The sequence below is a fragment of the Habropoda laboriosa genome, unplaced genomic scaffold, assembly GCF_001263275.1.
Source record: "Habropoda laboriosa isolate 0110345459 unplaced genomic scaffold, ASM126327v1 scaffold291, whole genome shotgun sequence".
NCBI lineage: Eukaryota > Metazoa > Arthropoda > Insecta > Hymenoptera > Apidae > Habropoda > Habropoda laboriosa.
In genome coordinates, this window is record NW_017100515.1 from 1,448,248 (window position 1) to 1,461,728 (window position 13,481).

At 33.2% G+C, this 13,481-nt stretch overlaps 3 protein-coding genes across 3 annotated transcripts in view; 1 reads left to right on the forward strand and 2 right to left on the reverse strand.

Moving 5' to 3' along the window:
- Positions 1-685: 685 nt before the first annotated feature.
- On the reverse strand, positions 686-3,797 carry LOC108576506 (zinc finger protein 182-like). The gene is made up of 9 exons (XM_017939516.1): positions 3,471-3,797; positions 2,929-3,392; positions 2,578-2,856; positions 2,290-2,485; positions 1,941-2,198; positions 1,621-1,860; positions 1,190-1,540; positions 940-1,106; positions 686-863 (listed from the first exon to the last, which is right to left on the reverse strand). The coding sequence occupies exons 1-9, from the start codon at positions 3,795-3,797 to the stop codon at positions 686-688; spliced, it is 2,460 nt and encodes an 819-aa protein (XP_017795005.1).
- A 3,045-nt stretch (positions 3,798-6,842) lies between these two features.
- Positions 6,843-13,481, reverse strand: part of LOC108576505 (protein dopey-1 homolog) — an 11,816-nt gene continuing 5,177 nt past the window's right edge. Inside the window, exons 11-26 of the mRNA XM_017939515.1 lie at positions 13,330-13,481; positions 12,944-13,254; positions 12,658-12,859; positions 12,180-12,581; positions 11,969-12,105; positions 11,733-11,889; positions 11,278-11,649; positions 11,064-11,202; positions 10,732-10,903; positions 10,443-10,654; positions 10,210-10,362; positions 9,945-10,140; positions 9,606-9,617; positions 9,058-9,225; positions 8,863-8,974; positions 6,843-7,071 (exon numbers count right to left, since the gene is read on the reverse strand). The exon at positions 13,330-13,481 is cut by the window's right edge and continues 38 nt beyond it. Coding sequence (XP_017795004.1) covers positions 6,868-7,071; positions 8,863-8,974; positions 9,058-9,225; positions 9,606-9,617; positions 9,945-10,140; positions 10,210-10,362; positions 10,443-10,654; positions 10,732-10,903; positions 11,064-11,202; positions 11,278-11,649; positions 11,733-11,889; positions 11,969-12,105; positions 12,180-12,581; positions 12,658-12,859; positions 12,944-13,254; positions 13,330-13,481 — 3,101 coding nt within the window. The 3' untranslated portion in view covers positions 6,843-6,867. The remainder of the gene's footprint in view (positions 7,072-8,862; positions 8,975-9,057; positions 9,226-9,605; positions 9,618-9,944; positions 10,141-10,209; positions 10,363-10,442; positions 10,655-10,731; positions 10,904-11,063; positions 11,203-11,277; positions 11,650-11,732; positions 11,890-11,968; positions 12,106-12,179; positions 12,582-12,657; positions 12,860-12,943; positions 13,255-13,329) is intronic.
- On the forward strand, positions 7,684-8,701 carry LOC108576507. The gene is made up of 2 exons (XM_017939517.1): positions 7,684-7,771; positions 8,202-8,701. The coding sequence occupies exons 1-2, from the start codon at positions 7,684-7,686 to the stop codon at positions 8,699-8,701; spliced, it is 588 nt and encodes a 195-aa protein (XP_017795006.1).

A 13,481-nucleotide genomic window follows, 5' to 3' on the forward strand; every position in this document is an offset into this window, starting at 1 on the left:
GATAATTTACAGTAATCGTACGTTTACTTGTTTGTTTTAGTTCTTAGGATCTTACCAAAGTCAAAGTAGATGTAAAAAAAAAGGAAGATAAGAACTTTTTTAAAACTTCCCGAAGTTCTTTAGATAAAAAGGAATGTCTGTCAACGCTAAAATATATATAACCATAAAGAATAACACTTTTATACAGTTCCATAGAACTATCACTAACGACATGTACAATATCTAACACGATATTATGTCTCTTCGGTATTTGTAAATCAACTTGACTAAAAGTTCATATAGCACTATGACACAGTACTTAAACAGGCACGTTCAGTATAAGTACTAGTTCTATTCCAGTCTCCTATGATAAACGATACTTATTCATTATTAAAAACTATATTTTGTTCAACATAATCTATATTTATTTATGAATATATCGTATATATTTTTTTCGCTTTTCACGAAACAAAACTACAAAACTTTATTTAAGGCCAATTATTTGTTCAGGAACTAGTGTGCCAGATTATCAAATAATACAGCTTCAGCATAAAACCGATAACTGTTACTATATATTTGTGTGTGCATATATGTACATATACACACACAGACTTATGTATAAACAAAAATTACCCCATATTAAAAGGCATATTTTATAATATAAGAACCGTTTGGCATGTTAGAACTAACTGTACACACATACAATTCAATTCTCGTGCTCATCAGGATGATCCGTTTTAATATGATGTGTGAACATGTACTGTGTCGTAAATCGTTTTTTACAATAAGGACATTGATACGGCATCAGAGGATGTGCAGAACGTAAATGTGCGACAGCCAATTCTCGTAAAACAAATGGAGACTGACATACTCCGCATCGATACCTAAATAACAATAATAAAAATAAACATCTCATAAATTTTTTTATTAGAAAATTGAAAAAAGAAATGTCTATCTCACCCGCCAGTTGTCCTGATAAGAGTTCTTTTAACAGGAGGTGGTGCACTTTCTTCATTTATCTCTACCTTCGGTTCAATAGGAGATACCGAGTACTCCACTGATGTTTCAGGAATTAATCTTGGCATAGATTCATCTTCTGATTCCTCCTTTACATCGTGATTTTGCACCTGTATGAATAAAATAAAGGGAAATTCTGAAATATATGAAACATCTGATAATTTGCAAAGGCGATTCCATTTCAATTACTTACCGTTGTGTGCGAACTTTCCATATGTACTCTCATGTGAGAATTCTTCGATTGAAAACTGCTGAAAGACGCGTTACACTTGGAACATTTATACCTTTTGCTGTTGCTCAATGATGCAGACCTTTGTGAAGATTTCGAGGGGACTCCCTTTTTACCGAGAACAGCTTCTGTTGTACACTGATGCGTTAACAGTGATACTTCTTTGAAAAATATTTTATTACACTTCGAACAATGATATGTTTTATCGATGATGTGCGTTTTCTGATGCGCCTTATACGTATTTTTATCTACGAACGATTTATTACATACTGAACATATGTACATTGATGCTGACTCATTTCGTTTATGAGACATCTGTAATTAGAATATAAAATGTTGTTAAAATACTCGTAAAAGAAGGGATGACGTATATACGTGGAATAACGAACATGTACCTCATGCCTAAATAATTGCCATTTTTCCTTAAATGATTTTTTACATATGTGACAGGCGAAAGTTTTACAAGTGTAATTGTCCGAATGTGTTTGTAAATGCGTCAACATTGTAGTGTGGTCACTGAACCATTGTAAACAAATACCACATCTTGCCACGTTTTTAAATGCATTGGTATTTAATGGAACACTTCTCTTTGAAAGTGGTTCTTGATGGTTAGGAATATCTTCTCTTTCCATCATCTGCAAAGTATATTGTATTCGTGTTATATTTCTATGACTTTTTTGTTAAATAATATGTAAATGAATAAACGTAATATAACCTCTGAATAAGTTCTAGTTCTTGAAGCGCGAGTTCTAGCTTCTCTCGCCTCCCTAGCTTCCTTTTCAGCATTTAATGCTTCTTCTTGCTCAACACTAGCCATTACAGGTGACATTGTAGGTTGCTGACTGTGCTCACTCATTCTATGCGCTGCTAGACGTATAAAAAGTCCGAAAGACCGCCCACATATATCACATTTATGCCTTTTTGGTTCGTGAGTGCGCATATGATTTGATAATGCACTTTGTTGAGTACAGATCTGTGCACAAAAAACAAGGATTTAAAAGATAGAATTATTAAAATGTTTTTAGTAATATTCTTTTCTATAAAATACATGTAAAATTTTCTACCTTGCCACAAGTAGGACATGTAAGTGATTTAGGAGCTTCTGTGAAATGTTCTCTCTTTACTTCTTTTGGAGGTTCTTCACTCTTGAGAATTGTGACTGGTTGTAGATCTGTTAATTGTGGTGCTTTTGTTGGTGTACAATTACTGACTTCATGTAATTGAATATGACTTTGATAAACTTCTACACTTGGGAAAAATCTATGAAGAAGTTAGGTATGATGAAATTAAAAAAAAAATTGACAGGTTTGTAACAACAGGAAAATGACAATGAATGGAAAATGTATTACAACCTATTGCACAAGGAGCACCATGTATTGGTCCCAGTTTCACTTGTTTGAGTCAAATGATCACGTAATCTGTGTTTCTTCAACATTTCCCAGCTCACAAATTGTCTATCACATTGATCACAATCTATAACACTTCTATCAAAGTCCAATGTTACTTTTAAATGGTTAGTAGCTTCATGTTTAGCCAAGTCTTCCACTAACTCAAAACATGCTGAACATTTTCTGCAGTTATACTTTCTTGGACATTCTAACTGCATATGTTTCATTAAACTTTCCTTTGTTCTGCAATTAATAATTGCTGATTACAAAACTGTTACAAACAATACATTATACATATAATTAATAACAACTTACTTGTAGTAACTATTACAAGGAGCACACCACCACTTAGAGGACAATTTGATTTCTGAATTTAAGTCTTTCCTGTCATTCATTGTTAAACTACCCATTAGTACTTGCTCTAAAATACTTGTCCTCTTCTCTTCCTTTCTCACCTGTATGTCTTCTTTCGAGTCATTGCTTTCCTCTTTTAATAAACTTGCATTATGTTCCATTATTATGTTTGGATTATTGTATACCTCATTTCCTATTTTATTTCTATTTGATAATTCATATATATTAACACCTGTCTCTAGTATTGGTTCTGTAATCATTTCTTTGATCTCTACTTCACATGGTAATTCAGGTAATGATTCAATACAACTATTCTGATGCTCTTGACTAATATCTATTGGTGTTGATGGACTTTCAACTGGCAGTAAGATTGGCAAAGGTACTAAAGGTGGTGGTGCTCTAGTCTTTTCTCTCCATAATTGAGCCTAAAAATTACAACTGTGTTTATACAAAGAATATAAAAAGCATTGTACAACATGTATAACCTAAAGAATATTAGATACCTGACATGGGTCAGGGGAGTTTTTCATTGCATCTAAATAGATTTGGACAGACTCAACATCCTTATATGCTAACAGCTTCAGGTGCATGGTTTTATAAACGCTCAGACAGTATTCTCTAAATTCATAGACATCGTCCAGCCTTGCGGCACAGAACTGACATATTTGTTTTGGCAGTGGATCTGTTTTGTATACTAAGACTGGCAGGCAAGCACGTAACTTTTGCGCTACTTTACGCTGTACGCCCTCGTTACCAAAGATTGACAACATCTCGATCTTCTCTTCTGAGCACAATCTGCAAGTATTCTCCCACTTGTTAAGCATAGCCATTGTAAACAATTTAGTAGCGAACTGCTGCTCTCCACGATGTTACTTATTTTGTTTGCTACAGGACAATTATGCGACAATTATCGTGGTCGATACGTGTTTATTTTTCGTAGTTACGTTCACACCAGATACGTGACGGCAAAATACGATCAGTCTCGAATTAGGTTAGCGAACAGCTCTAACTGACCGTCGAAGTATCTCACGAAATTACAATCAAACGACGCACGCATCTTCTTCTTGGCCACGTTACACGTGCCTCTCGTATAATTCAATAGGTGATTCTTGCACCGCGAACACCGAATTTTTCTTTTATCATTCTACTTTCACCTTGCGCTGTTTCGTCTGTTCAGAACTAGCCTTTCAAGTGTAACGATTCAGGAGAACCGGTTCCTGCACGTAACCGCTTATGTGCATGGATATTGCTTAATACCGTCGTCTATCATATGCACCTTCGAACTAACTCCGCTTCTGTCGCATTTTTTTTCGTTCTCCCTTTCGACGACACCTTATGTAGTCACTGTGTTTTGATAACTGATGTTCGAAAAGCCATCCCTCAGGATTTCATGCATTATCGTTGCACCGTCGATTCACTGGTGCTCCGGTGATTCTTTTTCTTCTATTTGTATACGTCACGATGGATTTGACACATTGTTGAAACTTGAACAAGCGTAACGAGGTGTAAATAATAAATGATATTTTGTTGATTTTGACGGTGTTCGATATTAATGGTGCGATGAGGATCATTGATCGCTGAACGAGGATCATAGACAGGTAACTGGGAACGCGGTTGATTTAAATTTGTGTATTGTTCGTGCTTTTTCTGGAGCAAGTTTTCTGATCTTGTTGCGGGAATAATCGTGTTTGATGAGAATGTAGGGCATGAAATTAATTAAATGTTACACAAGTAGGTAAATTGTGTGGTATTCTGTTGAACATTAATTTATTATATAAATTTACATATTTCAACATAAATATATATGAATATCACTTACTCGCTCTTACCAATGTTTTACAATCTCACGTGTTACTAGTCTTGCATTATTGTACCAAAAATACACTAAATTTTCTGTTTGTTTATTAAAAAAAAAAAGAGAAACGATAAAAAGCAAGGAAAACAACTAATATATTCTTCTTCATGAAAATGTTGCACTACAGAATAAGTTAACAAATTGTTGGACTAAAATTGCATCTTAAAATATATACAGGATGCAATAAAACATAATGAATTATTTCACTGAATAATTTAAAATATTTCATGTACCAAGTAATATTATCAATATTATCAGATGATTAGATTACACAAAATTACTTTGCTTAAAAAAATGCATTAAATACTTATAAAACTTACTTCAATTTGCAGTCAATTAATTAATTTAACATTAAAACAACAGTATTAATAACTGTAAACATGATGAGAAATGAAGTATGAATATTTTCATTTATTACAATAGAATTATAACAAAATGTTCAATTGAAAAATTATTCTTTTAGTTATATCTTGTATAAATAACAAATGCTTATAATTTTAAATCATCAAATTTCCACATTGCATATGTATATTAAATAACTGAATAATACACAAGTGCCTTTTACAAGCAAATAACAAATGATGTTGCATTCCATAACAAGCATTAAATATAAAATTATGTAATACTGGATTGTGTATATATACTTCTGCTTGTCACTTAATTATTTAATCATTGGATGAATTATAGTGTACAATATTTCATGTATGCTTATTCAGTTAATTTGTTTCGCATCTAATAGAAGTAAAACAGTGTAAGAAGGCGGTTATAATGCGGTAGCAATTACATAGCAAATATATACATACATGATAAAAACAAAATGGCAACTCTAACAGATAAATATTTCATAAATAAGTTTGTATTATATAAATTGTTTAAAAATTTGCATGCTCTCGAAATCTTGACGTGTTCACATATAGAAAAATAATTTGATAGCAAGGTTTCTTGTTGATGTGCTTTTAATTACATATGAGTATATGAATCACATGTGTGAAGATTATAAACTATGTTTTTACCAGATGACAAATCCTGTTTTTTATTATGTGCACACTGTATCTATACAGTAGGTGATACTAGAAAACAATAAATTTATTTAATTGTTAAATTTTGCTTTTGCACGATTCAGTGTTTTCCCAAGAAAAGAATAATATAATATTCACACACATGACACACGTATAAACGCATTCCCTGTTTCCATTTGTTCATATACATTAAATTTCTGGTTATAATAATTAACGTATTCAGATATAGTATTCAATATTTCCCCCGATCTTTGCACTTTTAAAAATCACCATTGGTTACTTACAGGCGTCTATTTTAACATTTAAATTATAAAAGACAATGAAAAACGGAAGCTTTCATCGACTTAGACCCGTTACAATAGGATCATTTTAAATATACGTACTTAGTCGTCTCGATATATTTTCATAGGGCATGTTATTATCTTGCGTTCATCGTGAATCAACGTGTAAATTTAAAGAAAGTAAGAAACTTTCGTTTACTCGTACATATATCACTGCAGCTACCCTCTGAAATTTTCGATATACTAGCAAAGAGGGGGCACACATGATAAACAAAGAACAAACTTCTTTTTTCAGAAATAGTTTGAAAAAATAACGTTTCAATAAAATGTTATGTTACACTGTACATGTTTCTCTACAGATATATAATATTTAGCTAGGCTCCAGCCTGGCGTATTCATACTTTTTGATAACTATTCACAACCGAATGAGGAGACAAGTTAGAAGCTTAGCTAATAAAAATCAAATAGTCCTTCGAATATATCGCTATATATTACATTGTGTCTACATTACTTAATTTGCGATGTACAAGTTTAATGATAAACTGTATAGAATTGAATTCAAGGAGCCTCGTTACTCCTGTATTCAATGGAATCGAGTTCTCTCACTTAATCGTGTACATGAATCAACGTCCACACCTGGTGCATTAAAAAGATATCAAAGAATAAAGGTGTTTAGATGATTCTTCCATGCTTTTAGACATGTTTAAAAGTTTTTCTTCGCTGCACTGTTCAACGTGTATTCCTACTACCTTGCAGCTGGCATTTTTTCAAGAAAATCTTGTTCGATCACCGTTTCCAGTTGAGTAATATTTAACGGTGCTTGCGTGTCGCTAGATCTGCGGCTAAGTGTAGTAAAAAAATAATGCAGATCTTGCAATGAACGTATGTTATTTGAAGTTAAAAGAAGTTCCCCGGGTATCGCTTTCATGGAGCTTGTGCCTTGTTTGTACTGTAACAAATTAAATATTATATGATGCAGGATCTCTGTTAATCCTTGAACAATGAGGGAAACACTTGTTCAGTAATCTGTTGTGTTATTTATAAATTTGAAAATATAAATGCAATTGTTAGAATATATTCTTTCATTTGGTTTTATAAGGATAGGTTCATAAATCTTTAAATTAAATTTATGCTGGGTAAGAAGTTTGCTAAATGTTGTCCATAAAATTTCTGGTAACTAGTTCACTGACATACAGTTTATATTGTAATGTTAAACATAAATTGAGCACTGAACTATTAAAATGGAGGGTTATTGGCATGGTTACAGAAATAAACTATACATATATAATTTGCATGTTACCAAAATAAGTATTTCATCAGAACTGATGAAAGCAGTCCAAAGTAGTGCATGCAATCTATTTGGTCAAAGCAGATGCCTGAGATTCAAAAAATAATAAGAAGCAGAAACAAAAGTATTAAGTAAAAATTGTTCAACAAGTGATTGTGTAAAACAATTTTCTTCTCAATACTAATTGATTTGGATAAATATAAACTACTACAAGTTTTAAATTTGTAGTAAAAGACTGTACACAGTTTACTGTCAATCAGTTTGAAAGTGGCCATGGCAGTGACTGGACTAAGAACAATTGCTTGTTTCATCTTTTATCTTGTAGTAGTAATAAATGCTCGTAAGTGTTATACACAATCACGTAAGTGTTTTTTAAATTAATAATAAACAAATAAATAAACATATGCTTTGTCATAATAAAGAAAATGGAGCATAACTACATGTGATAAAAATCTGGTATTAAATTCTCATTGTAATAGTGTTTAAAACATTTAAAAAAGATTGATTTTACGAAATTAAAATTCTCAAAATTAAATTTCTTCACATTCAATTCCTATTTAATAAGAGCGGAAAAATAAAGATGCGATTACTAGTTCATTATAGCTTCTCTGCTTTTAATGGACTTAATTTAAGTTAATTGGAAGTAATTAATAGAAATTAAATGATACAAATCATACATCAAGCTGTCAATTTTTATTCATACTATTTGCATAATATTTTGCTTTGCAAAAATTTATAATATTTAAAATTTTATCAATAGTGCACTATTTTGATTCTACTTTACTTTGTAGAATATACGGATGATTCTGATTACAAGGATCTAGATTTTTATGAAGATATGCCAATCAGTTACATTGGAAACTTTAATAAAGATCATTTGAACGATATGAGTCAGGACGATTTTTACATTTTGGGCAACTTTGAGGATGCAAACACGCAAAATGATCTTCAAATCAACGACGATTCTCTTAAGAAAAGATCACCAGTTCCACAATTAGATTGGTATAAACCAGAAAAAGTGTATCGATACACCAAGCATCGGATTCCTGGTTATGATTATGAGGAACTCGATTATGTGATCACTAGAAATATCCAACAATGCGACGAAAAGTCCGTTTGGACTCATTGTCTGTGTCAATTCACATGCTCCGAGCCGGATGTAGTAGATTGCTACACACCATGCAAAAGTGGATGCGAGTGTAAGGAAGAATATGTGTTCGATGATAAAACGCAACAATGTTCATTGCCGGAACAGTGTTCTCCAAGGGAAGATAATTTTTATATCACATAATCTGTACATATTAACATATACAAAAAGTGTATTGCTTTTGTTCTACTTTCGATATTGATGACGCTTTGTATAACACAACAGATTACTGAATTTATATTGATTTGAATAAAGTGATGGAAAAATTTTTGAAATTGAATGTAAAGTGTTTCTTTTAAACATACCTTGTTGTCCATCAATTTTGCTATTCTTGTAATGTGTGGTACAAAATCAGAAGACAAATTATTGTTCTCCATGGATCCTGCTGCTGAATCCCCCACAAATGCCCATCTATACCTATAGAAATAAATTAACAATTTTATGGAATTCTCTGTATGAAGGTTATTTATTCTAAATAATAATTCAGGCTCTTCACTTACATTTGAAACTGAGGAAGTCTATGTGCAGGTAAGAGCAATGCCAGGTCTAACAACTTAGCAGCTGCCAATTGCAACTGCAACCAGTGAGGATGACCATGTGCCTGGAGTCCATTATTAGCATTTACAGCCCAAGATGAGTCCAAAGCTGACAGTAGTTTTATATGTGAACTGCATAGAAATGGGAAATATAATATTTTCAAAAAGAAGGTCCATTTAATTAACGAGTTTTATATTCCATTTTTTTTTTAAATAACATATTGCGATTAGAAGCAGAAAAACAAAACAAACACAAATCCCATGAATTATTACATATTGTAACTACTATCTCCCAATGCTACAAAATGTTCTTCAAAGAAATGTGACATTATCTTTTAATATTTTACACAATTGACAATATAACATTTCCTCAAAGTATCTAAGAATTCTTATTGCATAGGTATCAGTGAAATATAATTTAATAACATATAAGAAATGATAATTCTTAGACACGATCTGAAATTTGCATTTCGTTTCGTATAAGTTAATATGCAAGAAGCATTCAAATTTACCTGCCATGACGACTGATGTCCCAACACCAATCAATTTACGGAGGCATCACAAATTCCATCAAATCACGGATACCGAAACAGAGTCAAAAACAATATGACATTAGAGGTATTATTAATGTTAGTAAGGAGTAAATACAGACAGTTTAATTAGAGCATAGCGTTAAATTCGCTTAATGAAGGATTATCAGATATGTTAAAGGATAGATAATAGGCACATAATGAATGTGGATGTTCAATTATTTCTAAAAATCTATATCAGAATTTCATGCATTAAAAAAAGCACCAAAATCCCAAAAGCAGAATATCTTGGGTAATTAGAAGCATCAAGTATTACTCTACCTGAATTCTTCGGTATCTGTGTTCAGTTCTTGTTCAATGTATAGGAAGACTTGAACAAGTTCACTGACTATTACCGGCCATAAGGAAGTAGCGTGTTGTGGAGACATTCTTAAGAGCAGTACCCGGAAACAAAGAAAGACTTGCGCTTGAATTGATGGAATCACTTGTGGTAATCGCAAACTATCCGCCAGTCGTTCTAATAGAGAACATAAAAAAATTTAATTTCGCATAAAATTGACTTATAGTAGTATTATCAATAGTTCACCTTGAATTTCAGGCATGTATTTGTGATACTGATCCATTTCACTGCAAAGTATCACGTACGCTAATCTTTTTAAAAGTTGAGCTTTCTGCTCATATTCTTGCTCCTTCGAGGAAAATATACTGATACTACTACTTTGAGCCATGGAAACGCGATCTGCAACACAGTAAGTTTGTTATAAAAAAATTCTTTCATAATTCGTTCGTTGCTACTACTCGTGTTAAGGGGATAACTACTCATTAAATCTCGAAACGTTGTATTGTCGTGTGTCATTAAATTATCTATGATAGTCCTCCAATACGGTAAACACGCTGGTGTCATTTGGAAAAATGCGGAATCTAACAGAAGATCCAGTACGTCTTTGCGCCATGCTTTTCTCGTGTACTGGTAACCAGACAAGGAACTCAGTAACTGGGAACAAGCTGTGAACGAGGCGATATTTTTTGTCCTAAAAATTTTTAGCAATTAGTAGAACATGAAAACTAAATGAGAAGTGATGAACTCTTAAGTTGGCTGGAATCTTACGAATGATTTTTAAGATAAGGCGTAACATTATACATGAGATTGGTTAACAGCGTTACTACGCGTTCTTTCTCTTGGGAACCGTAACTAACGTCCAACAAAGGTGCTAGTATTTCTGCTAGAACTGCTTGAGCTTGGATACTAAATGCTGCATTAGGCGGTGTGCCGGGTGTTACTGTAAAAAAACCTTTGTTAGTTCTCAATTTCGATTCAAGATTAGAATGCTAAGGCATATTGCTCTAATGTGGAAAAAAGAAAAGAGAGCAAACTATAACAATTCCGATTACTAACAAAATTGAAAATAAAATCTTTCTAAAAGAAAGCACATTACGCACCAGCACCGCTTTTGCCTTCTTTACCTTCCGAGGATCCTTCGTTAACCTCGAACGCGTCTTCTCTTACTGCTAAGTTTCTTCTTAACCAGGTCGTTTGCTCGAGGCATGCTCCAGCTATTTGTGAACACGATTCTACCAGCTGAAACATTTTTTTAACGGAATATAAATATAAAGGTAAAAATTTATTGATCTGAGAAAAAGTAGAAAGGAATACCTTCGCGGATACATCTTGCAGATCCCTTATATCCTTTTTCTCTTGCATTGGAGGACATTTCTGAACGTATTCGTTTAAGATTGCCAATAAAAGAAACTGAGCAGGCGCCGTCAAGGATAGGCCGTCTTTTAGTAAACCAAGTAAAGATGCCCAAGACTCAATAAGAGACTGAGACGTGTTACTTTGCATATAAACGTACAGTAGCTCTAACACGGAAACTTCTAACGAAAAGTCTTGCTTCACACCTTGAATTGGTGGGGGATTCTTTACAACTTGGTGTACAGTTTGAACCAAAGTATCGATGGGCATTACGCGAATAGCGCTTACTAAATGAACCATGACTTGCTGATTTGGACAAGCTTCTGGAAGCACCTAAAAAAATGAATAAAATATAACATAATTTAAATATATATGTAAAATAAATTATATTCGTAGAATTGCGATAAGATAGCTACCTTTTTTGAATTACTAGAAGGCTGTCGCCTTTCATGCCAGGCAACAGCAATAGCGGCCAGGAAGTTGACGCCATGATGAAAAGATATGGGAGATAAGAGTTCTAGAAGTTGGTGTTTCACTATTCTTGGACTACCCACCACACAACTGGCTTGATCGCTAAATTTTTATAAAAAGGATATTGTTAGTACAATGTATCTTTTTCATTATTACCTTCGAAAAAAGTTCAAGAACAAACTTGTCCTTTGTTGCTAACACTGCTTGCCAAAGAGTAGAGAGAGATGCGATTATTCTTGGTAGGTGACTCAAAGCGGTTCTTCTAGCGTGTTGCTGCAATTCAGTGGCGCCATTTTTATCTTTTATTGTACCAAGATCCTATGAAGAAAAAAAAAAAAAAAAAGTGTTATTTGATTAAAATTATTCAAAAACGTAAAAATTTATACACTTACCGGAGAAAGAGGACTGGGCATAAACACGTGAATCAGATTATTGAATATCTGGCCTGGATTTGCTCCTGGAATTCCAGTCTGAATCGTGCCACTCAGAGGCTGATTAAACGAGAATCCAATTTGTTGCGATGTATCCAATAAACAATAGTGAAGTAAAAATGTTAAAGCTTCTAGATGCGTAACCGTATAATCCGCAGGAAGACAACACTCGACTGTACTTAAATCTTGCAACTTTGTTGCTGTTGTTGTTTCTTCGTTAATATAATACGACGCTAAGTGTTCGATGTTACAACATAATTGGTGGATAACTGAGGTAACTATAGACGTTAACGAAGATCCCATGAACGGAAGACTCGATGTAACGAGAGTAGTCCAGTGCTGGTGCAAGTGTCTCATGTGATCCTTTAAAATGGAAACATATTTCTAATAAAAAATAAATTATTTTCCAACAATACAATGTGGAGCTCGTCGTACTTACCAATTTTAAAGCACTTAGTATGCTAGCAAGGAACATTGGTTGCTGTGGAATTGGCACACCAGGTACATACTTTAAGCTATTTCCCATAATACTAGGAACAGTTCGTGTTGGAGTACTCGGCGTTGGAGTAGTTGGTGGACATATTTCCTCGCCTTTCTGATTACCACACTGATGTTCCAACATGATTAAAGCTAATAATAGTCTTGAATAATAACAAAAAAAAAATTCATTAACACAACGTGAAATTGTTAGGATATTTTCGTTACATTCTTCTTCAAATATTCACCTCAATAATTGTATCTGAAAAGCCTCTGTATGATCACTAGCTCTATATCTGCATTTATTCATATCATTCTCTGTGACTGGGTCATTGAACAGAATTATTTCCTCAGTAAACGTAAATACCTCTTCACTCTCTTTATGAGCGTTTTTCATGTTCATTACACTAGATACAAGACAATGTAATGCAACCTTTTGTACTTTACACTTGGTGAGTAGATCGACTATATAACAACTAAAACCTTTCCCTGAGTCACGAACGATAGGAATCAACTCGGAAGATATAAATGTCAACAGTTCTGCGCTTGCAAGTTGCACCTGTTGAAAAATACATAAAATAATTTTATCAAGCACTCATAAAAAAAGGAAAATAAACATTGTAAATGCAATTACTTGACGATTGCCCGAAATCTCTTCGTGGGTAAGTCTCATCTGTCCCAAATTAGGATAGTAACTTCTTGCGAAATAAAGGCACACGCTAATTAGAACTTCTAAGTACATGCTACTTCTATAAGCCGCTATGAACTCTGTATTTGCTATTTCCC

What these genes read in the sequence shown, in the direction of transcription:
- LOC108576507 (XM_017939517.1), top strand. Translation starts at nt 7,684, where the DNA reads ATGGCAGTGACTGGACTAAGAACAATTGCTTGTTTCATCTTTTATCTT. An exon ending in TAAGTGTTATACACAATCAC is followed by an intron (nt 7,772 to 8,201) that starts GTAAGTGTTTTT and finishes TTTACTTTGTAG; the next exon opens with AATATACGGATGATTCTGAT.
- LOC108576506 (XM_017939516.1), bottom strand. Translation starts at nt 3,797, where the DNA reads ATGGCTATGCTTAACAAGTGGGAGAATACTTGCAGATTGTGCTCAGAA. An exon ending in CATGTCCTACTTGTGGCAAG is followed by an intron (nt 2,199 to 2,289) that starts GTAGAAAATTTT and finishes TTTTGTGCACAG; the next exon opens with ATCTGTACTCAACAAAGTGC. An exon ending in GAACTAGAACTTATTCAGAG is followed by an intron (nt 1,861 to 1,940) that starts GTTATATTACGT and finishes TATACTTTGCAG; the next exon opens with ATGATGGAAAGAGAAGATAT.